Source organism: Melospiza melodia, chromosome 6 (genome assembly GCF_035770615.1).
Source record: "Melospiza melodia melodia isolate bMelMel2 chromosome 6, bMelMel2.pri, whole genome shotgun sequence".
NCBI classification, from domain to species: Eukaryota; Metazoa; Chordata; class Aves; order Passeriformes; family Passerellidae; genus Melospiza; species Melospiza melodia.
This window is the reverse complement of record NC_086199.1, coordinates 76,126,707-76,153,636: the sequence shown is the minus strand read 5'-3', so window position 1 is coordinate 76,153,636 and position 26,930 is coordinate 76,126,707. Positions and strand designations below refer to the sequence as shown.

The window sequence follows — 26,930 nt, the reverse complement described above, 5'->3', positions numbered from 1 at the left end:
CTCACCCTTCTCCATAGCCCATAACTTGCTGTCCTTGCTGCTATGAGGTTTGGTCTTGTATCATGTGTAGCTTATTGTGTATGTCAGACTATGTAAGCTCCATGTCCCAAGAAAGACTTTGCAGTCTGGACCTTAAATATTGCAAGTTTCCAAGCTTGTGTTCAACTGTTTGTCAAGTCTCCCTCTATGAAGCTACTTGGTAATGTTTTTGTTTAAATATTTCACAGAACATCAGCTTGCAGCATCCAGGAGATATTCCTCTTTAATCAGGGGCTCCAGTTTGAAGAAACGAAGTAGATATCGGAGGTACAAGACAGGTGGGTTGAAAAAGTGTCTTGGAGAAGGCGCTTCTGAAATGTGCTCATGGCTGAATGCAATTGCATTTCATGGCCTAGGAGTAGAGAACTAGATTTATTTCCTTTAGTTTTCTTAGTGGTTTGAAGTGTCAGTCCAGTTCCACTTGGATTGTTTTCTAAAGCTCATCTGCACAAATAACTTCCTTCCAAGAAGAATAAATTCTTTCAATCAAGTCTGATTTGGGGCAGGGGAGAACTTGAGCTACAATATTATTTTTTCCCTTTCTCCCCTATGTCCTATGACTGTTCAGTATATTTTCATTCCTGTTGTGGTATTATCTAGGATGTGAATTAACAGGAGTCTGTGGCATACATTGGCAACCTTAGGAGAAAGCTGTGTTCCTCACCTTTTTTCTATTTAGCCTTTGAAAAGCATGTCTGGTGTTGGAGTGGCGTTTTCCAAAATATGGAAGTGTCTGACATGAGTCACTGATGGGCCACCCAGCATAGTCTCTAAGCCTAGCATTTTCTTCAAATCAGCAGTTTTTGCCTTTATCATAGATGCCAGTGGTGGCTCATTTACAAGATACTCTTGAAGATCTCTTGAGGTTGCTTAATCTGTTATTGGCAGTAAGTTTTAATAAAAGTGCATTTAATGTGCTGATTTTGATTTTCTCCATTTTAGATGGGAAAGAGGGAGCATCCAGTCCATCATTAGAAAGCACAAGTAGCGAGCTAAGCACCAGTACCTCAGGTAACAAGTCACAAAAGTAGTATTTCTTTGTCTTTTCAATGTGCACGATGAAGAATTTGCTTGAGTAGTTAATGTGAATTACTGCTGTGTGCAGGACAGAATTCTGTCTTTTCGCTTCTCAGAGGTCCTATTTTTGGATCACCCTTTGGTAGTCAGAGTAACATGTATCTTTGTCTGGAATAAGAGAATTAGATTTTTCTTGGTATCTTTGGCTTGCAGGAAACAGTATGCAAGCAATATAGTGGTCTGCAAACCATAAAAACAGCTAATGAACTGATAGTCATGTAAGCTAAGACAGCTTAGGCATGCTGGAATGATCTAATAGGTCAGATGCTTTAGACTTCTGCCTTTGTCCATACTGAACCAGTGCCTGTGTGCACATTGTGTAGCTCCTGAAAAGTGTTACACAGGGATGAGATCCAAATTCTGACCAAATAGTGAAATGTTATGAGAATTTTTAACATTTTATGTTAAAAATGTTTATGTTGACTTCTTTACCCTAAAACTTGCTTGCAACTCTGGTCCTATATTTTTGTGTTAAATATGTGAAATGCTGTTATCTGCTAGGTGGCTGTTACTTGGTGAAATGTGTTTTCCCTAATAGTATACTGATGAATTGTGTCTTGCAGAGGGAAGTGCCAGTAGTGTGTCTGGCTTGAGCGATTTGGAAAGCAGGGCAAGACCACGTCAGCAGAACTCCCTCATTCCTATGATGCTTTCCCCACCAGAATCACTGTTAGTTTCTTGTGTTTTGAGAGGGAACTTTGTGGAAGCCCACCAGGTAAATAAGGTGCATGTATTTCAGTTTTTGAATTAAATTGCTGCTTCTTCTGCGTTTAGCAAACATAGGCCTTCCAAGTGAAAGAAACACTTCAGAAGTAGAAGCAAGTGGAAGGAACAAAGATATTCCAAACCAACATCCCATTGCAAGGTTTTTCTGCCTTCTGCCTTGTTATGTGAAAATGTTTTCTCTACACCTGGGTTCTCAAAGCATGCAAATGTTTGATGAGAGCTAGTCAAGCATAGTGTTTGAACTGACTGAAGAATAGAGAGATCATGTGAAGTCTCATGAGGACTCAGCTTTATTTGAACTGCTTTATTTAATCCGTTTTTCAAAACCGTGGCACTCTTCCACTTGTAACCCTGGTAGAAACATGCAAAGGTGTTCCTTACCCAGAGCAGTGATTATTTTCATTTGAGGGAGGTATGTTTTGAGACTAAATTTGTAGTATTGAAAACAGGCAGAAAGACTTGCAGATTGACAGTCCGCATATTTGTGATTCTTTGCTCCCTCACAGCTGTGCATACCTTTCTCTGTGTGGCTTTTGAGCTGATGCTCTGAAAAAATACCTTGAGGTGCATCAATGGGTGAATCTTCTGTCAAAATTGTGACCTGGCTGAGTTTTGGGTAGCCATACTGGAACAGTTCATGTCACTTAAACATTGCATTAGCATCAGGTTACTACTCAGCCAATTAGTTCTGTTTTACTGCAGGCATGCCACTTCATCTTCTCCCTACTTACAGGGCCAAAGGAGCATTTTGTTTTGCTTTGGTGCCTTGATTTTCAGTATCACCAGTGATAAAGCATTCAAGCTTGGTTTGTATTCTGTTGTTGGTTTCTTAGTTGGTTGGTTGATTTTGGTTGCTGGTTTCATGCACAGCTATGCCTAGCTACTTTGAGTTTAAATTTTGAGAAGGTATTCCTTGCTGAATAAAATTTATTTGAAATAGTCTGTTTTGGAGGCAAACTTGATAATGTCTCTCATTACATAGTGTATTGAAATTGTGGAGAGTCATTCTGAAAGGTGTGGGTTAGGAAAATTAATTCAGCCCTAATCCTGCAACAAATAATAGGTAAGCTTTATAATAATAATTGAAAAACATCTCTGAGGGTCTTTTTTTCCAGGCACTTAAAACTCTTTAGGAGAAAACCACACCATTTCAGCCTGTTGTGTCTGTGGAGATGTTTTTCAGTTAAAGTATTTGTTTTATTCCTTTGTCTCCTCTAAAGCCCCCCACTCCCCCCCAAGCTCCTTGACCTTTGAAAACTTCATTTGATTACATCTGTTGTTGTACATCTATTTAATTACATCTGTTGTTACTTTTGAAAGGTTGCTTTGATGTTTAATCTGGAGGCTTCCCCTTGCTATGGTGAGTTGGTTTTCATGGAGCGTTACCAAGAGGCTGTACGAGAAATGGCGAGAGTGGAGCACAATATTGAGAATCAAGCATCTGATGGCACTGGAGGCATCAGGAAATCTGGCAGTGGCCGTTCAACACTGCAAGCTATTGGCAATGCAGCAGCAGCTGGTAAGGACTGGGCTTTTTGACTTCTCACAAAGGGTTGGGGAGAAGTAAAAAAGGAAGAAAAAAGCAACTCGGATAATGTCAGAATGAGTGTAGTGTTTGTTCAGAAGGGTAAGTGGTGGTCCTCTCAGTTAGAAAGAGACTATAAATGCTGAAAATTTGCTGTTGATGCTCGATTAGCTGCATCCATTCTACAGTAATTGATTGGTCCATGAAGCAGGCCACATATGGAATTATTTTCTATAAGGATTAAAAAATAGTTAACCCATTACAGGATCTGATCTAATTATGCTGTTAACCAGTGTTTGTGTGTTTTTGATGACACGTGTAGGTATGGTATTTTATTCCATCTCGGATGTTACTGATAAATTGCTTGCAACTTCTGGAAGTCTTGCTCCTGCTCTTCAAGAAAACTTCTGGGTCAGAAACATCCAGCTGGAGCATACTGATCCTCTGCGAGAAGTCCTTGAGGACCTCAGTCCTTCAGCAATGGCAGCATTTGACCTAGCTTGTACTCAGTGCCGTCTCTGGAAGACATGCAAACAGCTTCTGGAGACAGCAGAAAGGAGGCTCTACAACAGCCTTGAAACTCGGGGTAGGCTTTTGATTTTTTTGTTTACCAGCATGGGCCTGGGAACAGAAAATGCCTCTCTGTGCTGTGTTGTTTGTGCTAACACCCAAGCCTTAATTAAATCTCATTTTGTACTTTCATGTTAGCATCTCTTTTTTCCACTCCTAACTTTGATTTTGTCTCCCTTTGCACGATGACTGTTCCAGGCCACCGACCTGACTTTTTTCTACTGCACTCTGAAGGTGTCAAGGGTTTTCCAGCAGTTCTCCAGCAAATAAGTAAAATTCTCAACTATTCCTGCACATCACAAGGTCAATCCAGACCAGGTAGTGTGCTTTGCTGATAAGGCTTTCTGTTGAAATGTGCTTAAATCAAATTCTTGTCTTCTGTTGCAGTGTAAATTTGAGCTTTCCATGTTTTGGTTTAGTATTTATAACAGAAAAGGCAAGGGGGATGTGACCTGAGCTCAGTTCTGTATAATCTGAAATGGTCTGGTTTTTTATATCATCATACACTTCTGGTTTTGTGGGCCTTCTATGCAAAAGAATACGTGTGTCTTTGTTACAGTTGTTGTTTTTTTCTCCCTCTTTGTAGAGGTGTCTGATGAGAAAATAGGGAGCCATTTTCGATGCAGTATTGTAGACCTTCTGCAAGCTTGCTACCCGGCCTTGACTGAAGAAAGTATTACTAATGAAATTGTTTTATCACAAAACTTGGATCATATCCTAAAAGCACTGACATGTGTTGAACGTTCTGTGGGTGAGTTATTTTTGTGAACATAAAGACCGATTGATGTATAGGTCAAAATTTTTGCTTTGGCCTTTCCAGGCAGCTATAAATCCAGTAGTAATGCTCTTTGACATATGCACAAATATATATTTTAAAAATCATAAATGCAAAGGGTAAAATTTAGCTGTAATTCCTATATTTGTTTTCACAACTAAAATTCTGAATTTGTCAGAGTCATTATTTGTTCTGTTTCTTTGCAGTCCTAGCAAGGAATTCTTTAAGTATATTTTAAAGCGGCACCTTATAGATAATTTGGTGTATTCTTACTCTTGCTTTTTTATTTTTTTTTTCTTTTTAAGTAACAAAATGGAGATAAACCTTCAAAACCTTTGTAATATCATAATACCTTGCAATTTTCATAGGACTGTCATAAAACATCTCATCTTTTCCACAGCTGCTTTTTCTTACAGCTCTCTTCATTATATAGTACTGGTGTTTCTCTTCTAGTCACCAAATTTCTAAATGGCTTTTTGGTGTTCTTAAAATATTTAATGAGCAAAAATTTAGGAGAGCTCTGAGAGTTAAATGTTATGGAGCTCAAGGATTGGTCAGCACCTGTGTTTTAGAATTAATGGCACGAACTAGATATATTTTAGGTCTGCCTTAATATAGTTCTAATTTCTCAGAGCCGTGGTTATCAATTTAGATGTACTATAGTTTTATTCTGCTGTGAAAATGTCTCTTGTTTTCAATTGAATTATAATGCTCACAGTAAAAATGTCCCTTGCTTTCAGGGAGCAAGGGAAATTATTAAATTATAATGCTTATACTGAGATCAATAATTGTGGAGAGGAAATAAAGCTAAAGCATTTCTCTCTCTTTCTCCCCCACCCCCCTGCCTCCTTTCTTCTTGACATTTCACCATTGAATTTTGTCTGTTTTCTTCAACCAGACTCTAAAGGGAGCCTGCTTGGCACCTTGGTGGAGCAGGGCTCTCTCAAACCCGTGGAGCTGGAGAAGCACCTGGTTTGGAACCAAACACAGCTCCTGCTGAGAACTCTTGACCAGCACAGCCAAAGCGTGCGGGAGAGCAACACACAGACAAACTTTGTGAAGGCCTTCCTTGACTACATCACTACTCTGGCTGCTGTGGTGTTGCGGAGCTTGAATGCAGAGCTAGGTAAGGGCTTTCTGCTGGCAAGTCTGAGCCTAGGTGGAGATACTCACACTGTGTAGGCTGGCCAAATTCTGGAAAGTAATTGTGCAGAAACAGTTCCTTGCCAAATGTACCTACTACGTGTGCTTTTGATTTCAACTGATTGTTACTTATTTTTTCCTTTTATTTCATAACACCTATGCCACCCACAGCTCACATGGAAATAGTTGATGTCAGTGGGAAAATGAGAACAGAAATGCTAACTACTGACCCAGACTCTGCACTCCACTTAGAGTAAAGACAAAACCAGCAGCCCTTGAAATCCAAAAGTTCTTAGCACTGCCCCTGTAAGGCGAGATTGATTTTTACATCCAGTAGATCAGCATGCTGTGTAACTTAAAGCTCCCTTAGAGGCAGCAGGCACTCTGCTGCTCCACAAGGGTAAGAAAAGAGTGTGTAGAAGACCATGCAGAGGTAACCAGGCAGAATTTTTTTATAGAATCAGCATGTGATGGTCCATGAAAGGGAATGTGCCATCAGCACATAAAGCTGTCAGAACAGCAGAACAATTCACTGTGCTCAGAGTAAAACTGCTTATCTGTGACAGTGTTCACAGGGGTCTTATGTTGAGGGAAGAAACAGAGATCTGACTCAATGTTCAGAAGGCTTGATTTATTATTTTATTATATATATTACATTAAAACTATATTAAAAGAATAGAAGAAAAAGTTTCATCAGAAGTCTAGGCTAAGAATAGAAAAGAAAAGAATGATAACAAAGGCAGCTGTCTCGGACTCTCTCTCCGAGCTAGCTGGGCTGTGTTTGGCCATTAATTATAAACATCCAAGATGGGCCAATCAAAGCTCTACCTGTTGCATTCCACAGCAGCAGATAACCATTGTTTACATTTTGTTCCTGAGGCCTCTCAGCTTCTCAGGAGGAAAACTCCTAAAGAAAGGATTTTTCATGAAAAGATGTCCACGACACTTATCCATGTTTTCAAGTTGACACTAATTGAGCTGCAGTAATGTAAAATCCCACAGTACTGATTTCAGGGAGTACCTTCTCAAGAGGATAAAAAAAAAAGAGCAGAGATCTGTTTGCAGACATGCTGGTTCAGCTCAGGTCACTGCCATGCCAGCTGTAGCTTCTGTATGGACATGATTTAGTCCTCACTGGGTAACTGCCAAAGCCAAAAATTGCACAAAAATATTCAAGGGCTGGGTGAGTTTGGGGGAAATGTTGTTGTGTTAGAAGATGAAAGGAAAAGGTCAACTTAGGAAAATGTGTCCAAAGTTACTTGATGTAACTCAGTAGTGGACACAAATGCTTTCCAGCAGTAGTGGCCAGGATTTCACTCCTTTGTAAAAGTACCTGTACGCCTGTGAGTTCCCTCTGCCCTTGCTGACTGACTTGAATGAGCATGGACTCACCAGTCTACATCCAGAGACTCATCAGGAAATAATTCTGCATGTTTTCTACTTCTCACTACAAGTACATATTTTGTTGAAAATTTTTGAAGTAGAGTTGCTAAACTGTTTGAACGTAGATCTTGCATAAAGGATGAAGAATCTCTACCTGTTTTGGTTATACATCCGACATAATATTGCCAAAATTGAGAGGCATATTGTAATCACAAATGCCTTGCAATTTACTCTGGATTTTACTATTCTAATGTGAATTTAGAACTCTGTGAACTTAGTCAAAGAGATTTAGACTCAGGGCCTTAAAATTTATATTCCTAAAATAAAAGTTGGTTAGTGTATTCAACTAATGTGTTTATATTATAATAAATATTCTGGTGTTTTTTTCCCTAAGATGTATCTGCAGAAGTGAAAGTGGGAAACCCATTTATACTCTTACAGCAGAGTCCAACTCAGCTGCTTTCCCAGCTTGTTTTTGAGAGACAAGTTCATCCTGACAGGTCAGTGCTTTTTCAGGTTATATACTCCAGTAGGTTATTTTGGTATTGGTGACTTTTACCTCAGCCATTATTAGGTTCTTTGGCTACTTACCACAGGTGGTGCAGCTGTGTCCCACCAGCTGATCACTTGATGCTGCAAGGATTGGTGTGCAGGGAGGAGCTTAGTCAGTGCCATCTCCAGCAAGAAGATTTTTGATTGGGAGAGCAGTGGCTCCATATTTTTCACAATTACTATCTGTTATGAAGTGAGAGTGGAATTATGTTGATTTTTTAACTGTGTGACAGTTCAGAGGAGTGCACTTGTAGCTTGTCAATGTAATAAAATAAAGTAGGCTAGTAGGTTTTGGTAAGAATACTGGGCATTGTCTTGCCCTTGCAGGTAAACTGGATAATGTAGCTCCTTCCACTGCAACTACTAAATTAGGTTGGCATGGAAACTGTCTGATTTGATGAGGTAGGTTTTTTAAAAGATGAGGTAGCTTTTAAAAAGATGAGTGCTAATGGTGAACTATTTTAGTAGCTTGCAGTTAGCTAAAAGTCAATGTTTGAGGAGTAAGTTCCTTTTCTATAAAGGAATGACAGCCTAAGCTCAGAGTTAAAGTAGTATATGTAATCTTCTTGTGTATGTACCTGTGAAGAATATTAGGGGGCTTGTGTTCTTAAAGCATTTAGAAGATTTATGAAAATACCTAATTATAAAGTACCTTTTATATGTGCTGGGTGATCTGGTTCTGTTTTCAATCCTACAGACTTTCTTCTCTGTTGGCTAAAGAAGGGTTGAACCTGAATGTGCAGCAAGTCATTGTTAACTCTTGTTGTGAGCCACTGTCCTTGTGTAGTGCAAGGCAAAACAGCCAGGCAAAGTCTCTTCTGACCAACATCAGCAACTTGACACAGCAGTGTGCCTGCCACTGCCTGCCAGATGTTGAAATACCTATTCACAATTCTGCAGTGACCTCTGAGGATATCTCCACTCAGGCCTCATCCTCTCTGAATGAGTTGAGCCAGCACACACTGACTGCCTCCTCCCTGGACTTCCTGAAGTCTCAGTCGAAGCTGATGGCTACAGTGGCATGTCTAAGTGCATCTAATATACAGAAAGTTCACAAATCAGGTTTGTCGTGGATGGAATTTCGGGGCAAACGGGAAGTGCCCTTAGGCTTGGAGCAGATTTCCAGGGAGTGTGAGGCATTGTTGAAGGAGTTCCCAATATTGGAACGATTTCTTCTTGCTATGTTTGAGCCACTTTGGAATCAGGAGGAAGGTAACAGTTTGGCTGCTGTCTTCTCTGGCAAGGCATACATGTCTCTGGTGCTCCTGGGGTTGCATTCCACCACAGCTGTTAAAGTGTTAACAGGAGTCTTTGAACAAGCTCTTGCGGCCAAGGACTGGGACAGAGCTCTGAAGGTCTTGGATCTGTACTGTCAGGATGTGGAGGAAGTGGTCAGTGTGAAGGATGCTGTGCTGAGTTGTGCAGCTGCTGAAGGTAAGAAGGATTAAGTCAGGCTTTTTTCCTCAATCCTTTTTTTTTAACAAAGAATGCAGCCTGGATCAAAACGCAGAAACTGAAGTAGTGGTCCTTGGGCAAATCCAGAGATGGAAATAGATAATTTTCCTTTCTTCATCCTGAAATTGCTTTCTCTGATGGTGTAGTTTCTGTTTCACAAATGTGCAAATCATGACCAATTTAGTACAAGAGAACTGGAATGCTTCTGTTTTGTAATTTTTATGTGAAGAGCTGAATACATCAGGACACAGTAATCATTGTATTGTTAATGGAGCATCTCTTACAGCAGTGTCATTGTTATGCATGGATGATGTGATCTGTGAAAGGTGCCTTTTGGAGACTGAATAGTAAGTACCTCGTGCTAACTTTGGACATTTCCCAAAAATTTGATGCTTGGGATAAGTCTTGCAATGATTTTTCAGCCCTGTCAGTGTTTCTTTTGTTGATGTGATCCAGCAAGGATAAGGACTTTTTTTTATTTTCTGAATTATAGAAACTGAATTTCAAATTGGTGTTTTGTTTCCTCCACAGATAAGGATGGTTGGCAATACTTGTTCCCTGTAAAAAATGCAGTGTTGAGAAGTAGCCTGGCCCTGCGCTGCCTGGACAAGTGGCCCCTTGATGCCTGTTTGGAAATTCTAGCTTACTGCATTTCTGACCTGGGCATACCTCATGAACTAAAAGCCAATCTGCAGAGCAGGAAGAAAGAACTTCAGGTTTATCAAAAGGTACAAGGTCATTCTTCAAGCAACCAGTGAGATGAAATAGGCAGCAGGAAGCAAATATTGGTTGCCCACTGAGAAGCTTTTACCCTTGGTTCTTTTTTGGTCATGAGAGCTTTTCAAGTCTTTTATCCAAAACAGTTCATGTGAAGTACTATAGTATCCAGTTAACACTCAGCTTTCATCCTTCACAACTCTCTCACTCGCCTGTTAGCATTCTGGTCTGCAAACATGTTCAGATACAAACATTTTTGTGAATCTCATTGTTTTGCAAAGTATTTTCCATTCTATGCAAATTCTAGAGCCTCTGGAAGCTTTCCATGGCAGTTAATCATTTTACAAGTTTGAGAAATGCGGATGGTGTACAAGACTAGTGGTCCAAGGGGCAAGTTTGTATTGCAGTCAGTTCTTCTAACTGCAGTGTAGTGCAGAAACCCTGAAATCAGACAGGCTGGCCTGGAGTTCAGCACAGATTGAAAAGCCAGACAGCAAAATAAGGAGCCATCCCTGCTGATTTCTGTCCGGTGGGAGTTCTGCTAACTGACAGCTCACTTGTCTCTCTGTTAGTGCCGGCAATGTCTGCAGTAAATGTGTACTTTTACATCCATAATTATTGCCATCTAATCTTTCAGAGACCTTCCCTTATAAATGTGCTTTGCAGACTCATATCTGTGAAAACTGTGGAGATTTTTTTTTTGCGTGCAAGGGCGTTATATCATCCCTGAAAAGGTCTAAATGTGGTCTCCTTTTGACTTTTTTTTGTCAAAACTCTTGATGTGATGAGCTCAGCTGTTTTCTTAGTCTATTGATTGAGATAAATCGAGATTCTATAATTTATGCTACTCAATATTAACTTTTTCAGATTTTGAATGTGCAAAATGAACCATTGTGGAATGACTGGCAGGATCTGAAAAAAGCCTGCTCTGATGATCCTCAGGCTGTCATGAATATCATTCTGAAAGCAAAGGTTAGACATCATCATCGTGAATTTCGTTGAATTAGAATGCATTAAACTTGAAGTAAATAAAGTCATTGAAATGGCATCTTAAAACAATGATCAGTGGAGATTATATCGGGAGGAAGGATTCCTTTACTCAGCTCTGTGCTACAGAAACAAATAGAGATCTGTGTTTAATATCAAGATTTACATGTAATTAATAATTCTCAAGTTTTAGTTTAAACTCTTACTCTGAGATATAACCTGTTCTTTTCTTTTACAATTTTGAAGATTTTAAAGTAGCATAACTTTGGTCATAATACAGATGTGATTATTTGAGAAATGCTAATATTGTAAATCTGGCTGGCTTTAAGTGTCTTTCTGAAAACTAGCTTGTTTTCAGAAAGACTAGTTTAGGTATTTTAAATGCAGACTGTGACTGATTAAATTGGCTATCATCTTCCTTTGTCAGTGTAATTATTATTATTTTTATCTGGGAGAGGAGTCTAAGCTACAGAATCTCTTGATTAGAACTTTGGGAGAAGCAACTGGATCAGGAAGGGTAGAGTTTGTCCTTTTGATTTTACTTCTTTTTTAATTCTTTAGGATTATGAATTGTGTGAGGAATGGGAACACTTGTACCCTGTCCCAAGAGAAGACTTGATCAACCTTCACCGTGAGCACCTTCTCCACTTACTGGAGATGGGAGACATGGAAAAGGCATTGCAGGTAATAGCAAGGTGTTCTCAGTCTCATATCCATAGATCAAGTAAGTTGACAGCTGTTTTGCCTACTTTCACTGTGTGTGTTTTCATGGTCTTTTTGGTTCCACCCTCAAGAGATGTTATTTGCTTAGATAAGCTTTTAGGATCCCAGCTCTCCCCTGTTATGCTTAAGTAAAAATCCAGCTTGGCAATTTAGTTCTTGGACCTAATAGCATAAATGTCACTTTCATGGAAATACAAGGCTCCTTTCATTTGAAAAATCATAATGAAGCATATCAGTGCTGCTTAAGCAGAAGAATCAGAAGTGAAACTAATAGCATGAATCAGTCAGCTGTGCCCAAATTAGTGGTGTGAACATTTTTGGTTTTAATAAAGGTGGAGCCGTCACTTAAAAAGTGAATTAATTTGTTTGCTGGAACACTGTAATAAACTGTTGTGGACAGAAACCTGCCTTCCAGGAATGTTGTAGAGTGTCAGTGTGTTTTGTTTGGTTTTGTAGCTTTTACAAAGAATTGAAGACCCTGGTGTCTGCCTTGCCATCAGTGAGCAGTCCCTGGACCAGCATCCGAACTTGGCAGCGTCTCACTTCTTGGCTGATTACCTCACAGCTCACTTCTATGCCAGTCTGACAGCGGCACGCCGGAATGAAATCCAGGCACTCTATATAGGATCCAAGGTCAGTGAAACCCCTGCCTTGAGGGATTAACAGCAATAAAGAACTGTATAAGTAATTCTGTCATGCTTTATATTCGTAATATAAAAAGCCTGTAGGCTTTGCTTTACCAGAGCATTCTCACCGCACCAGGTCTAAGATCCTGAGTCTCATGATCCAAAGGAAAGTTAGAGATGGCTTAAAGCTTCTCTTTCCTTTCTCCGTTTTTGCAATTCCATACTATGAACAAAGCAGTCTTGGGTTTGAGCTGTGGAGAGTGGATTTACACACAGGCTGAAAGAGGAGAGGGTGGAAGAAAATAAAATTGTGGAGTTTATCAGAAAAGTTGCTATCTTTGTCCCAAGTGAAGAAGGAAGTATCCTCAACTTACTGTCTGTATCAGTAACACCAGGTGTCCTATGTATGCTCACCCATATGGTGGTTTCTCCCAAGTGCCTTCCAGAGGTGGAGAGTATCACTCCTCTTTCTGGATGGCCACTGCCTTTACAGAAGTCACACAGGTTCTGTGCTCAGCCTGGGAATAGATGCATTAATCAGCAGATAACCTTAGTTGAATGCATTACATGTAAATAAAATGCAGGGCTTTTGGTAATATCTGTTTTGGTGTAGGACTGTAAGCAGCAGCTTGCTCCAGTGTGTGCCACAACAGTGTTTTGCTGGGCTGCCTATTTCTTGTTCCTTCTGAAGATATGACTTAGTTTGAAAAGCATCCATATTAACTGTCCATTTAGAGGAGAATTGCTCTTATTTTCTCCTTGTAACATTTCCTCAAATGATAGAAGGATAAGGATTGGGTTGATATGCTTCCTAAAGGTTTACTTTAATAAGAGAATGTGCTGTTCTCTGCTACAGCATGCTTGTCACAGGGTCACAGGTTTCACTCTTCCATATTCTCTGAAATAAGGCAGTGTTTCATAGAATGGAAAGTGGAAGCTAAGTGATTCTGCAAATCCTCTCAGTAGTTCTGTAACAGAAGTAGGCATTGGTCTAAGTCCCACCCCCTTTTTCTGACCTCCACTTGTCATTCCATTCTCTGCATAAGTTGTTGCTCAAGTTTCTTGGCTTTTATCTCACAGAAAAACATATTTAAAGGTGTGTAATTTTATGATACGTTTTTTTTTTCTTGTGTCTCAGGTGCTGCTGACTCTGCCTGAGGTCTCCCGTGTTAACTACTTCCACCTCTCCTCAAGGCCACTGCTCATGCTGGAACAGCTCCTCATGAATATGAAGGTGGACTGGGTAGCTGTAGCTGTGCAGACACTGCACCAGCTCTTGGCTGGGCAGGAAATTGGTATTACTGTAGAAGACATTGACAGTTTGCTTTCCAAGTATGCAGAAAAAGCTCTCAACTTCCCCTTCACATTAAAGGAAAAGCGATCAGGTAACTGTCTGTCAGAATGCTGGTTTTCATTTAGGAAAGAAGGGCCAAAATCATCCCAGAATAAGTTCAGCAGTCATGCCATAACATTTTTTTGATGTGTGCTTCCAGTCCCTCTACCCCAGAACGTGTTCTTAAAGTCTTTGCCTTTCTTGTAAAGAGATGCTTTCAAGGACTAACAGCTCCAAAAGTTTCTCAGACTTTTCTCTGTTGTTCCTTATTGAAGTTTCTTTTCTTGTGTAATACTGATCAGTTCTATTTTACTCCTATTTAACACAAAGTCACTTACAACTTAAGCACTTCTAAGGCCTGCAGCCAACTACATCTGCCCTCAAGTAGAATGGGGATTTAGTCTTCTGTAGTATTTCCTCCTACCAGAGTCCTATTCCTTTTTCATATAGAAAGCTTCCAGACTCACAGTTCTGTTTAACAGTCTTGTTACAGTTCTCCTCTCTAGCTTGCAAATCCCTTCTCATCCATGTTGTCTTTGAGTCTTGTGCACTTGGCTTCTTTTAAGGTTTTAGAACTGGAACAGCAGAGGGTGCTGCAGATCCATTCCAATGCTTTTGTGTCATTGTCTTAAAAAAATGGGGTTCTGTACCTATCTATCTATATTTTTACCTGCTGATATGGTACCAGTTTACATTATGCCAGTTCCCAAGTTTTGTGATTTAAAGATGCAGCTCTTTCTAACATAAAAGCATCAGACTTAACTATCTCTTCATGCCAAACAGTCTCTAACTTTGCAAGTATGCATTTTCCTTCCACCTCAATGTGAAGCATTTCATATTAGCCATGAGCATCTTGTATTAACCAATTGTTTTCACATCTCTACTGTATTGTTCCTATAGCTATCATTACTCCCTTGCTTTGATAAGGATCCCTTTCTTTGTTTTTTTGGTAATTGAGTTTTATACAGTTTTGCATTAATTGCTGTGGATTAATTTGCATGCAAAACATAGCCCTGTTTTGTGCTGACCTTCTTACATGCTCCTGTGAATGGATTCCTCTAATCTTCTTGAAAACAGGGAGATGTATTGACCAGTATTGTCCTCTGGTTATTTTTTTTCCTCCTCATTCCTCTCTTTGTCCTAGATTCTCTGATACGTATTCAGGAAAGTCTCAATCAGGTATTGGAGTGTGAAGCATTGTCTAAATCAGGATCATCAGAACTATCTCCTGTCAGCTTTACTGGTAAGGTTGAGACCTTGGTGCCTCTTGGGGTTTAACCTCAGCAGCAACCACAGCTGCTTGATCATGCCCTTGTCAGCCCCTTCACAGGTGGGATGTAGAGGAGATTTGGAAAAGGGTACAACTTGGGGGTTGAGGTAAGGACAGTTTATTAACTGAAATCAAGTAAAATATAGTAATAATGATGATGAAAAGGGAGATAAGAAAAATAGAAAAGAAGAACAAAACCCAAGAAAAATGAATGCTGTATAATACAATTGCTCACCACCTGCTGACCAGTGCCCAACCCATTCTCCTGTGTGGATCAGCCCCTGCCAGTCACTTTCACCCATTTCATTCCCTGGGTATGCCATTCTACAGTCCTTGAAGTTTTTTTCCCTAAGATTGCTGTTGTGACCTGAGGAAAATAACACACCTTGTATTGTCTGAGAGGTTCTACTCCCAGTCCTCAGACACATAAAAAATGGAAACTAGTTAATTTAAGCCAGAATAACTGGAGAATATTTGTAGCTAAGAAACAACCAGAAACTCTTCTGCAGGTTCTATTCAGTAACTCATGCAAGACATGCAGAGTCTGTGTGTGCTCTCAGGGAAAGACTAACAGAATATCTTCAGACCTCCAAGAGTGATGATTTTAGCAAGTAATGGGCCTGGACTAGAGCTGCAGAATGATATCCTGATCTGCAGTTTAGGGTGTCTGAACTATTTCCTGCTTCTGTATCCTGAAATGAAGACTCTTCTTGCTTACATCAAGTGACAGCAGTGTTTTGGATTGGGCTGTGTACCTCTTCAGTTTTTTTCTTATAATGGTCAGTCTGATATCTCTGTCCTGTTAAAAAACTGGAATGCAAGGTCCTTTAATGTTTGTTTGCAATGTGCAAAACTTGAATGAGAATGAGTTGGCTTTAGTGAAATGGAAATTTTTATTCTTCTTTAGTTTAAAATGCATGTACACAGAAGGTGGCTTGCAGGGCTGCAGGGATACGTTGACTTTTTAATTAACCTGTGTAACTGACTCACATCATATAAACTAATAGCCTGTCTAATACTGTAGATATCTCATTCAATGAGTATTTCATTGTTGGGGTTAAGATGCCAAAGGCAGCACTTAAATTCCTGCCTCTGTGAACTGATTTCCCCAGAGCAGATTGAAAAGGTGACCAGAACAGGGAGGGCTAGGCTGTTGCTGGCCATGCCACATCTCCCCTGAGACAACAAAGGAAACTCCCAGTCTTCAGGAATGTCAGCACTGGGTGTACTTAAGATTCTATTTTATCCTGTGTTACTTTTTGGTATCCAATACCATTTTTTCTTCCTCCTCCATGTCTCTGCTTGTGATACAAAAACAGATGTTGACACATTGTCTTACACCTCTCTAACTGTTGTGGGAAAAGTCTCTTAATAAGTACATTCTCTTGCTTGTCAGTATTGAAGTACTGTAAGTTTACTATCTTAGTTTACAGCATATATATTCCTTATACAATGTTACTCTGCCATGCCTAGCTGAAAGGTAATGGTAGTAGTCATCTTGTGAGGCAGAAAGATCTTACAGCCTCATTGAGTCTGTGGTGTTTTCTGGTACTTGAGACTCTATTAAACAGCTTAAATCCCATTCCCATACTTTTCTTGGCCTGGCTCATTTTCAGGTGTAACCATATCTGCAAGTCCCAGAGACAGAAGTCTGCCACAGAACTTGTTTCCTCAAGAATTTGTGCCTCCTGAGAAGCCACCACCCAAGCAGCAATGGATACCTGATGACACTGAAACAATATGTATGGTTTGCAAAACTGAACGCTTTACTATGGTAAGGAGAAAAAATGAAGTACAGACATTCCTAGAACTGTGACCTTAATATGAGCACTTCCTCATAGTCTGTTTCCTGAGAGACCTGAGCTACTTGAGCAGGTTTATATGCATTACCATGGGTCCAACAAGATTGCCAGTCCTTTGGTATTTAACCACTGGTTTTTATTTAGAGTGGTTGAGGAGACTGGGAACAGATAGCTCCTTGCACAGATCTGTGAAGTGATAGAGCCCAAAGAGGAAATCTGGTCATCGGAGAGAGGACAATTGCTGGCAAGAAATAACATAATCACTATATGATTCAGATTATGAGTATAGAAAATGAAATCTTTGCTCTTGGTTACACTTATTCTAAAAATTATTGTTTCACAGAGTACTTGAGAACTGCATGAGTGCTCTAAGGGAGAACATTAATTTTTAGTTTTGCAGGTGTGCTGGCAGTCTGCTATCTTCTGCTGCTTAGAAACAGTACAGTTTTCTCAAAAGTGTATCTGCTGCTTTTGAATTTGGAAATTTCTTCAATGGCATCAGGAAAAACAGTCTAGAGCTTTTACGTTTTCCAGGACATGATCTAATTAGCTTTGTGATCAAAACTGGGATAATTTAAGTAATAGAAAGCCCAGGGCTGCTGCAAATGTATTTTAAATACTGACCTCTGGGTTTGGGGTTTGATTTTTTTTCTTTGCTATGCTTTCTTCAAAAAGGAATTTTAACAGGGAGAATCAATCACTGTATAATTCTGAAAGCCTTATCCTGCTTAGTGTTTTCTCTCTTCAAATGGAATAAGTTTACTCACGAGTAGAGAGAGACGAGAAGGGGACCTCAGTAAATTCTCTTTGTGGCTCATCCATGGCCTCTTGTGCTTAGTTTAACAGGCGCCATCACTGCCGGCGCTGTGGCAGGCTGGTCTGCAGCTCCTGCTCCACCAAGAGAATGGAAATAGAAGCCTGCAGAGAAAATCTGTCTCGGGTGTGTGATCAATGCTATAGCTACTGCAACAGAGAAAACGTGCCTGGCTCAGTGCAGGACACAAGCACGTGAGTCCTTCTGTCCTGGTTCTGCTCAGTTTTCAGCAGAGTGCAGGAATGGAATGAGAGAGACATAATCCTTTGGATTTATCTGGGTGATGTAACATCAGTCATTTGGCCTCCAGCAGTTGGGATTTTCAGGTTTGGTAGGTGTGGGAATGTTCCTTATGCCTCACTTTTCTTTTCACGTTGGATAGAACATTGGAGGGCCAGGCAACAAATTCTTTAGTTCTTTAAGTATCAATAATTCTTTAAGGATCAATTAATCACTAACCTAAGAATTGAATGCTTTGATGCAAAACATAGCACAAATTGCTACCGTGTGACAAGTTCCTTGCAGTATACTCAATTTCTGAATTGGTATTGCATGTTGACTAGCTCTGCTGAACATATCAGTGTTTTAGTTATTCCATAATCCCTTGATTATGGCTCCCTGAACCCTGGGAATTAAAAAGCAAGTTTCTGATTAGATAGGCTTTGAAACTGCTTTTAATAAAAGGGACAGCTGTGATGACAGATTTTCATAATGTGGTTGCTTTCAGCTGAGAATTGGACTGAAATTCATTGTGTGTACACAGGCTAGCTGGTGAAAAGTGCAGCTGAAAAGTTTTACTCTCTGTGACCTTGAGCAGGCTTGGTAGGGTCACAGAGAGTAAGATTTCCAGCCATGCTTTCATTTCCCCTTTTCCCATCGAGCCTGCAGATAGCAGTACCTACTAGGGCAGTATCAGCAGGCTTCCTAGAAAAGGAGCAAATCTGTGCAGCTCTGAAGAGGAACCTGTGAAAAAACAAGCAGTCACTTGCAGCTGTGGTTGTGTCAGAATGTTGCTTACATTGCCAGATTAGGCCAGCAGCACTCAACACTGAATGCCACCTATCGGGTTTGAATTAATTCTCTGGGGTTTTTTATACTCACCCTGTTTGTATATCAAACCCAACTAAATCTTAAGGGCAGTGACTTGGATACCAAAGACTTCATTTTAGCTCTGACATGTCCTGTTACTGGGCGGTTCTTGTTCTGTGTCTGCTTTTTTATGATGTGTGCAACAGTGCTGTTCCTACAGAAGGTCATAAGAGCCAATTACTTAGTGCAGTTGAAATACAACAGTACAAAGGCAGAATATTGGATTTCCAAGCAGAAGGGATTAGGGGCAGGGCAGTGTGTTGGAAAGGACAGGTAGGGACGGGTGTTGGATTTTTACAGAGCAGTGTTCTGAGGAGGGTAGCCATATTGATGTCTGCCTTAAAAGCATGTTTCCCCCAGTGTGCTGGAGTAGGCATGATGGTTCTTTCTGTCATTTCATTACAGCAGAAAAGAAGATCAGGACCAAGTGGAAGGTAAGGAAAGGAATAATGTTAAACCTCAGCTTTTTGAAGTGCCTAATCAGCAGTTAGATACTGGAAACTGATACGCCTAGTTGCAGCTAAAGAGTGATGAAAACTTCAATTACAAAATATCACTGAAGGTTTTTGCATGTGCAGGCTGAAATTGGGCATTTCAAACTTCTGTGAATGGAAATTGAGACTTAGAAGAGCTATCTGAGCCAATATTGAATGCGTTGGATGGGTGTTATTGAAAGGAACTGAAAAAGAGTTGGAGAATTCACTTTTAATTCTAGAAACATTGAGGGGCAATGGTGTTAGTAGGAATTAATCAGCTCACTACAGAGCAGTGCTGAGGGATCCTCTTTTTATTAACCATGACAGTACAATTCTGAGTAGCACTGCAGTGTGCTGTGGGGTTTTTACCCCGTGCTGCCAAGAGGTAGCACAGCATGAAGCCTCTCTCGTGGCTCTGGTTGTGTCCTGAATTCCATCTCCTGTATTGATTGTGTGAAAATAGTAATTGCATTTTGGTGCCTCTGTTTCCAAATCTAGTATCTTAAGCTTCAGGAATAATAGCAACATTTAATTGACTTTTTCTGCCATTTTTCCTCAGGAGGTATTTACTGGTTTTGGTGTTTTGGGTGATTGCAAATTTTTCCTACACTGATGTGTAGGAAAATTCTGTCAGAACAAGACACAGTTACTTGAAGTGCTTATAACAGTAGCATGAAACATGGTGCAAAATTTGCATTTGTGTAATAACAAAGCAAATAATATTTTTTTTCTTATTTGTTCCTTTTTAAAGTATGGTGGGCTATCTGAGAATTTTTTCCCCTGCTGATGGAAATTTGCTTTACTGCTACCTTTGTTTCAAGACTGAAACAGCTGAAATGTAGCTTTTTTGTGGCATTGCTGCACATCACTGGGCCTATGTGATCTATTGAATATGAGTGGATAAGAACAGTGAAAATCCTGAGATTTAAGAGGGAAAGAGTTTCATTTTGCTTTTCTAAATTATCTGGAGTGACTGTGAAGAAGGCTTATCAAATACTTTCTAGCCTAGTTTATTTGTGCCAATTCAGTTTACAGTTCAACTTGGAAAAGTGAAGGTGGGGTGTTGGGTTTTGCTTTACATTAGTTGCTTTGGCATTTTTTAAATTCACCCTACAGTTACTCAACACTCTAAAAAGGGATGTGAACTAAATGAGTGTGTTTTGAGACTTTCTAAATTTTTTTTTCCCAGAGGAAGCTGATCGGGGGAAAGAGTAGCAAATTATCATTATTCTCCATTTCTTGGCATTGCAAGATTGGCCATTGTGTTTTTGGAATCACAAACTTGATCATCAAGTTGAGGGCTTGTATGCTGTCAGCTACACCCAGATGACAGGCAGTATTTAATTTATAACTCTTCTGGGTTACAAGTTTCAAAAAATGTATTTCCTTAACCTGGAGGAGAGAAAACTACTTTTCACAGAAATTATATTTATTGAATCATTTGATCAGAACTCCAGTTTTCTGCAGTACTATTTTATTAGAAAATTTAACATTAGGAGTTAGGTCTTCTTAAAATCATTTGGCCTAAAGCTCATGGACTCCATGGGCAAATCACCTGAATTTTGAAAAGAACATAGAGGTGGTTAAGTCAAATTACCCTTTCTTTTACAACTGTTTTGTATTTCCCCTTCAAGCTGAAACCCACAGCTCTCATATTTCCAGTTCCTTCCTGCTCAGAAATATTTAATAAATTGTCTAAGGGGACGCTAAAGAGGAAAGGTTGCTGTGCTTGATGCCCAGTAGCATAACAGTTAAAAAATAATTTGAAAATACGTTACTGGAACCAGTTTTTGGTAACAGTGACAGTAAGTTTAGGTATGATGTAGCAGCCTGCTGAGGGAAGGAACTGTTCCTGTGATGTGTGCTGGACGTGTGATTCTGGCAGGGAGTGGCACAGTGAGTGGCACTATAGATGACTGTTTTTTGAGAGATGGGAGTGTTCTGCATTATGTCCTTAGCTGGGTTTGTTGCTTCTTGTGCAATGATTTTACCTGGTGTTTTATTTTTTGCTGTAGAAACTTCTATTAATGAATATTCCACAGTGGTACGAATACCCAAGGCAACTGATCTTGAATGGATTTTTTCCCTGAATGAGGAGGAGAATGAAATTGTACGCAGAGAGTTTTATTATGAGCAGGTGAGGTCATGAGAGAGTCCAATATAAGCAGTTCACTGGAGAGCTACCTCAATACCTATATTTGCCTGTCTTTCCTCAAATTGTCAGGCTCCCAGCTCTTCCTTGTGTATTGCCATCCTTAGCCTGCACAGTGACAGCATAGTGTGTGGCCACCAACTGATAGAACACTGCTGCAAGTTGTCCCAAGGGCTCACTAATCCTGAGGTGGATGCTGGACTCCTCATGGACATCATGAAACAATTGCTCTTCAGTGCTAAAATGATGTTTGTAAAAGCTGGAAGGAGCCAGGACCTAGCTCTCTGTGACAGGTGACTCTAATCAGATATTCACTAGGATATATTGTGGTACTGTCAAGAGCATTATCTTTTTTCATTGAGGAGTGGAGGTGGAAGGGTTACTTTGTGTTTGTACTGTGGACCAGTCTAAATGAGAATTTCATAATGCAGGAATAATGGGAAAGTTCTTATAGGAGAAGTTCAAGTAATATCACTTCTTAACAATTACTGAGAGAATTCTCTGACTAGGAAGAAATTATTCACAAAGATGGGTACATTTCTTACTTATGCTGTTGTGTATCTGCTTTCAATGTGTATTTTAATACAGGATTTTAAACTTGTGCTTCCTGAGAATGAACATTTTACACTTCTTCACGTTTTGTCCTACAGAGCTTGAGGTGGCAGGTGTGATATATGAATTTCACATATACTGTTTTGCTGGCATCTTCAGTCAGCGTGTTACACTGAACATGGCAAAGAAACCCCAAACAATAACAAATACTCTGAAGGGATTGTATGATGGCTAGACAAACATGGTGTACTGGTGATTAGAAACCACTGTCCTAAGAGTTGTCTTTGCATAACGTTCTTCAATGTACAGTAACAGTGAAAGTGTATGTGTTTGTTTAACCTCTAGCTACATCAGCAAAGTGGATGTGTTGAATATTTTGGTTGCTGCTGCCTACCGTCCAGTGCCACCTTTGGATCAGATCCTTCTCCCAGCAGCAGTAACAAGACTGAGAAATCAGCTTTTGGAAGCAGAGTACTATCAACTAGCTATAGAGGTAACACTTGTGGAGGGATGTCAGTGTTAATTCTTCTGTAGTGGCTTTTGTTTTCCTCCCTCCTGACTTCAGGTGGATGTGATGTGGGAAATGGACAATATTTAAACAGTTACAAACTGAGATTAAGTTTCTAAATGTGGAAGAAATAATTTTCTGAACCATGAAAAAAATTTCTGAGACAGAAAAGTCCTGCTGTGGAGCAGCTGCAGAAGGGAAGGATAAGCAGCTTTGTTTTCTGGTAGAGTTAAGATTGGAATGGACTAACTGCAAGGAAGTCATTAAATGGGGGAATCTTGCAGCCAGTAGAAGGGCTGAGACACCCTTTGTGGCAAAACTTTATCTGAAGCTTAAATGTTAGATTCTATTTGTCTGTAATCTGACAGCAGACATCGGTAAGGCACCTTTCCCAACCATTTACTTGGAAATCAGCAATGTTGGCAAATCCATACCTCAGAGCTCATCTCATGTGCTTTATCATCATCTAATCCTGCTCCCAGGATTTTGTAAGCCTCTCTTTTTTGGCATTGCGCTGTGTTAAATACAGGATTATGATACTACAAATAGTATTAAGATTTGTTAAGCAGTAATAAACAGCAAAAATAGATGACCTATTTGAATAGAAATAGTTCTTGTTTAAAAGCAGCTAAAAGAGCTTTAGGTCTACTAAAGAAAATCAGGTGTAAATTTTATCAGCAAAGTTGTGTGAAATAAAAAATATCTTGGCAGTTCATGAAGCCAAGATATTCTGTTGCCTTTTGCCTTCTGTTGCCTTTTTTAAAACCACAAATTTGATGAATTCTGCTCTGTAAAAATCACCTGCTTTAGAAAAGCTGATGTGAAAATGTCTTGGTTTAGAACTCATGAACTGAAATTTCCCAGATAAACAGTAGTTTAAACTTATACAATTAAAAAAAGTCCACATTTGTAGATTGTGAGTGTTTTGGTAGTTGGCCTTTTGTGCCAGTAATATGGAAATTATCAACATGGGTTTTTTGAATGGTTTTTCAGTCGTTTGTTTTTAATGGGAAATGTGCTCTAGGATGGGAAAGGTCAGAATCACAGACTCTGTGATAAGCCATTTTTCCTATTTGGTGTACTGAGTCTGTGTTGTAATATTAACAAATGATTTTGAATTTAGGTTTCTACAAAATCTGGATTGGATCCAGGTGGAGCATGGCATGCCTGGGGCATGGCTTGCCTTAAAGCTGGAAATTTAACTTCAGCAAGAGAGAAGTTTACCCGATGTTTAAAGCCACCCATGGACCTAAACCAGCTGAACCATGGTTCAAGGCTGGTCCAGGATGTGATACAGTACCTGGAGTCCACAGTGAAGCCTGTACTCATCACAGTAAGAATCTTAAGAAATTATGGTTTAGTATACATCTTACAGGAATGCATGTTACAATAGCAGATGATAGGGTGTTTATTTTCCTTCTTTATCATGATTGTGTATTGCAAACTGAATATTGTTGAGAAATTTGTTAGCTGTTACATGACAGTGAAGTGGTGCCTGAGAGATCGTAGATTTTACAGCAATTTGGGATATACTTTGTGGAGGGAAAATAGGCTGTACTGGATAATGTACTATTCCTACAGTCTAAGGAAGGTAAACTCAATCCCAGCAGTATTTTGTGATGCTGCAATGATGCAATTTTCTACTGAAACTCTGGTAACTTTTATAAAGTTCAAAGACTTTAAAATGCTTTCCCACTCCTCTCATCAAAAACCACTACTACATGGTTTGGAATTCTGTTTAGGTACCAAAAAATTACTTTTTGTACTAAATAACTGTAGAATCATGATGATGAAAGACCAAGTAAATATTTTAGGACAAAAAAAGCCTCTTTGAACTGGGTTGTTGAACAACATAACAGAAATGCTTCAGGGCTGAGGGACAAGACCTACCTGAGAATATTTTTTCTTGCTGATCATCTGTCATTGGTTCTCTGTGTTAATGGTAGGATGATGATTACTTTGCCACTTTGAGGGAACTTGAAGCAACGCTGAGAACAAGAAGTCTGTCTCTGGAGGTGATGTGTGAGGGGAAGATTCAACACAACAGCTATTACCAGGAGTGCTTGTTCTATTTACACAGTTACGGCACCAATCTGGCAATAATAAGCTTTTACATGAGGCATGACTGTATGAGAGAAGCACTGCTTCACTTGTTAAATAAGGTGAGTAGTTCAATTTTCATCACCAAGACGGAAATTTGAAAAACAGCAGTGAGCATCATGCAGTGTTCGGGTGGCTTTCTGCACAGGACTTTGCTGAGGTCCTGAAATGCTGTTATACAAACAGTCCAGTGACTGACAGGAATTCAGTGAGACAGAAGAGCAACACTGATCCTTGCAGAAAAGTTGCATATTTTTACAATGTAGGGGAGATAATTTAACCTCTTAAGTAGCAGACTCAGAAAATACTCTAGACAGACAATTTGATGTGGAAGTTATGGACAAGGAACTGGTAGTAATCATACAAACCAGAGAGGAGAGTTGGTTCCCCTAAAGCTGTAAGGTACTAAACTTCTGACTAAATATTTTGCAGTTGGTTGTTTGGAGACCTTTTATGTGTACAGACTTTGTCGCTTGTATCTTACTCTGAGATTAAAAAAAAATTCAAAAATTTCATATCAAGCCTTTAAAACATTTGTGGTGGCCCTGATGACACATATTAACGTTACTGTGGAAAGAAGCACATGTGAAGCTGCATTTGCAAGACCACAGTCAGGAGGTCAGGGGGAGTAAATATCCCTTCAGGTCACTGCTTGTGAGGTTTCATCTGAACAGCTGTGCCCAGTCCTGGGTTCCCATGTACACAACAGGCACTGTGGAAGTGAAGCAAGTCTAATTGAAGAGCATCTGGGGGCCTGAAACACCTGATATTTGAGGAGAGTAAATAGAGCCATGCTTATCTCCTGTGTGCCCAGTAAAAGGTAAGAGACAGTGGGCACAATTGGGAGCAAGGGAAATTCCAATTGGATATAAAGAAAAAGGTTTGGGGTTTGTTTGGGGGGGGGGGGTTTATGCCTGTATTTGGACACAGCTCAGAACTTGACTGGACAGGTCTAGAGCAGCATGACCTAACTTGGAAGTCATTCTTTAAGTGGGGTTTTGAACAAAATAACCCCCAGAAATCCCTTCCAGTGTCAATTATTTATTAGTTTTATTATCTCTGTCACTTAATATGCCTTTATATTACATAAGGAAAATAAACTACAGTGGCTTTGCTTCAAGCAACTTTCTGTTTGTGTAGGAATCCCCATCAGAAGTGTTTATTGAAGGGATCTTCATTCCAAGTTATGAAAGTGGAAAGCTGCATATGTTGGAGAACTTGTTGGAAACCATTGATCCAGGATTGGAAAGCTGGGGAGTCTATTTGATTGCAGCCTGCAAATACTTGCAAAGAAAGAACTATTACCATATTCTGTATGAACTGCAACAGTTCATGAAGGTAGGTTGAGGGACAGTGCCATCTCTTTCAATGAAATGCTGAATACCATCACACTTTTGGTTATTTACTTTGGTCTAAACCTGCATGCTGGACAAGTATATTTTTGCCTCTTTACAATCTTAGAAAACATAGAAGGGCCTGAGCCTTACTAAAGCTGACCTGACCCATGTCATGGTTCTGGCACATTGTATTAAATAAAGCAGAGCTCTGCCTGCTCTGTGTGAGCCCTTCTGTGCAGACAGTGATCTCTGAAGGTGGGGTCCTGTGCTCCATCTTAGTGCTGAGTGCATTTCTTCCAGGATCACGTCCGTGCTGCCATGACCTGCATTAGGTTTTTCACTCATGGAGCAAAGTCTTACACTGAACTTGGAGGAAAACAGATGTGGCTTCTAAAGATCAAGGACCATCTCAAAGTCTATCTGCAGGAGGTCTCGAGAAGTTCAGGAAGGAAAAAAATGGCATTCACTTTTCGGAAGAAAATGTCTGCTACAGATGTGTCAAGGTATTTATAAACAAGAAGCTAAGTTTTAGGAGAGGTGAAATTCAGGCTTTAGACTTTGGGGCTTTTATTAGTTTCATTTAAGTTGCCTTTAGCTGACACTTACTGGTTGTCCTTGACCCAAAACTGCTTTTATGTAGTTACAAGTGTAGGATTCCCATCACTTTTTCTCCCAAAAATCCAAACCAAGAGATGGGCAGTTGTTTCTACTAAAAATCTGTATGTATATCAGACTACCCTCCTTCAATTTAAAAAACCAAACAGGAATCCTACAATGCATAGACAATTATACATCTTTCCGCAAGTTGTTTTTTTTCTTTTTCACTTCCTTTCCTCTCCAGAAAGCAAGCAGCTTTGTAGTGCTTCACTGTCTACTGGGGTTAACTCAAAACACTGCACTATGTACCAGTTATAGGTGCCAGAGATAACTGGTTTCCTGTATTCAAAAGTCAAACTGTAAATTTAGCCTGATCTCTCTTGTACTTGGGATTTTATATCTTGGTTTTCTTAGGGACTTTTTTCTTTCTTTCTTTTAGTCTAGACTCTTAACTTAAACCTGGAGGGGTGTGTGTGTGATGAGGTGAAAAAGGAGGAACAGATGTTAATTTGGGGATCCAGTTTCTCTGGCTTACTTCTTTGAAATAATGTGAATAATTGCTCATCTTCAGCTTGTGATGTATGCTAAGTGCACAGATCTGA

At 39.7% G+C, this 26,930-nt stretch overlaps 1 protein-coding gene across 5 annotated transcripts in view; it reads left to right on the top strand.

Annotated features, from left to right (window-relative positions):
- The window catches only part of ZFYVE26 (zinc finger FYVE-type containing 26), a 47,584-nt gene that overhangs the window by 14,096 nt on the left and 6,558 nt on the right, over nt 1-26,930 (top strand). For 2 of the 5 annotated variants that reach the window (XM_063159299.1, XM_063159298.1), the window contains exons 11-36: nt 228-317; nt 982-1,050; nt 1,680-1,831; nt 3,163-3,361; nt 3,690-3,953; nt 4,136-4,255; nt 4,524-4,688; nt 5,611-5,838; nt 7,633-7,738; nt 8,488-9,224; nt 9,777-9,973; nt 10,830-10,934; nt 11,511-11,633; nt 12,129-12,305; nt 13,437-13,683; nt 14,776-14,874; nt 16,518-16,675; nt 17,542-17,711; nt 19,012-19,040; nt 21,098-21,219; nt 21,307-21,527; nt 22,132-22,279; nt 23,418-23,627; nt 24,241-24,456; nt 25,535-25,732; nt 26,032-26,234. In XM_063159299.1, the coding sequence (XP_063015369.1) occupies nt 228-317; nt 982-1,050; nt 1,680-1,831; nt 3,163-3,361; nt 3,690-3,953; nt 4,136-4,255; nt 4,524-4,688; nt 5,611-5,838; nt 7,633-7,738; nt 8,488-9,224; nt 9,777-9,973; nt 10,830-10,934; nt 11,511-11,633; nt 12,129-12,305; nt 13,437-13,683; nt 14,776-14,874; nt 16,518-16,675; nt 17,542-17,711; nt 19,012-19,040; nt 21,098-21,219; nt 21,307-21,527; nt 22,132-22,279; nt 23,418-23,627; nt 24,241-24,456; nt 25,535-25,732; nt 26,032-26,234 (4,753 nt within the window). The remainder of the gene's footprint in view (nt 1-227; nt 318-981; nt 1,051-1,679; nt 1,832-3,162; nt 3,362-3,689; nt 3,954-4,135; nt 4,256-4,523; nt 4,689-5,610; nt 5,839-7,632; nt 7,739-8,487; nt 9,225-9,776; nt 9,974-10,829; nt 10,935-11,510; nt 11,634-12,128; nt 12,306-13,436; nt 13,684-14,775; nt 14,875-16,517; nt 16,676-17,541; nt 17,712-19,011; nt 19,041-21,097; nt 21,220-21,306; nt 21,528-22,131; nt 22,280-23,417; nt 23,628-24,240; nt 24,457-25,534; nt 25,733-26,031; nt 26,235-26,930) is intronic. The other 3 variants (XM_063159302.1, XM_063159300.1, XM_063159301.1) reach the window with 3 other exon arrangements.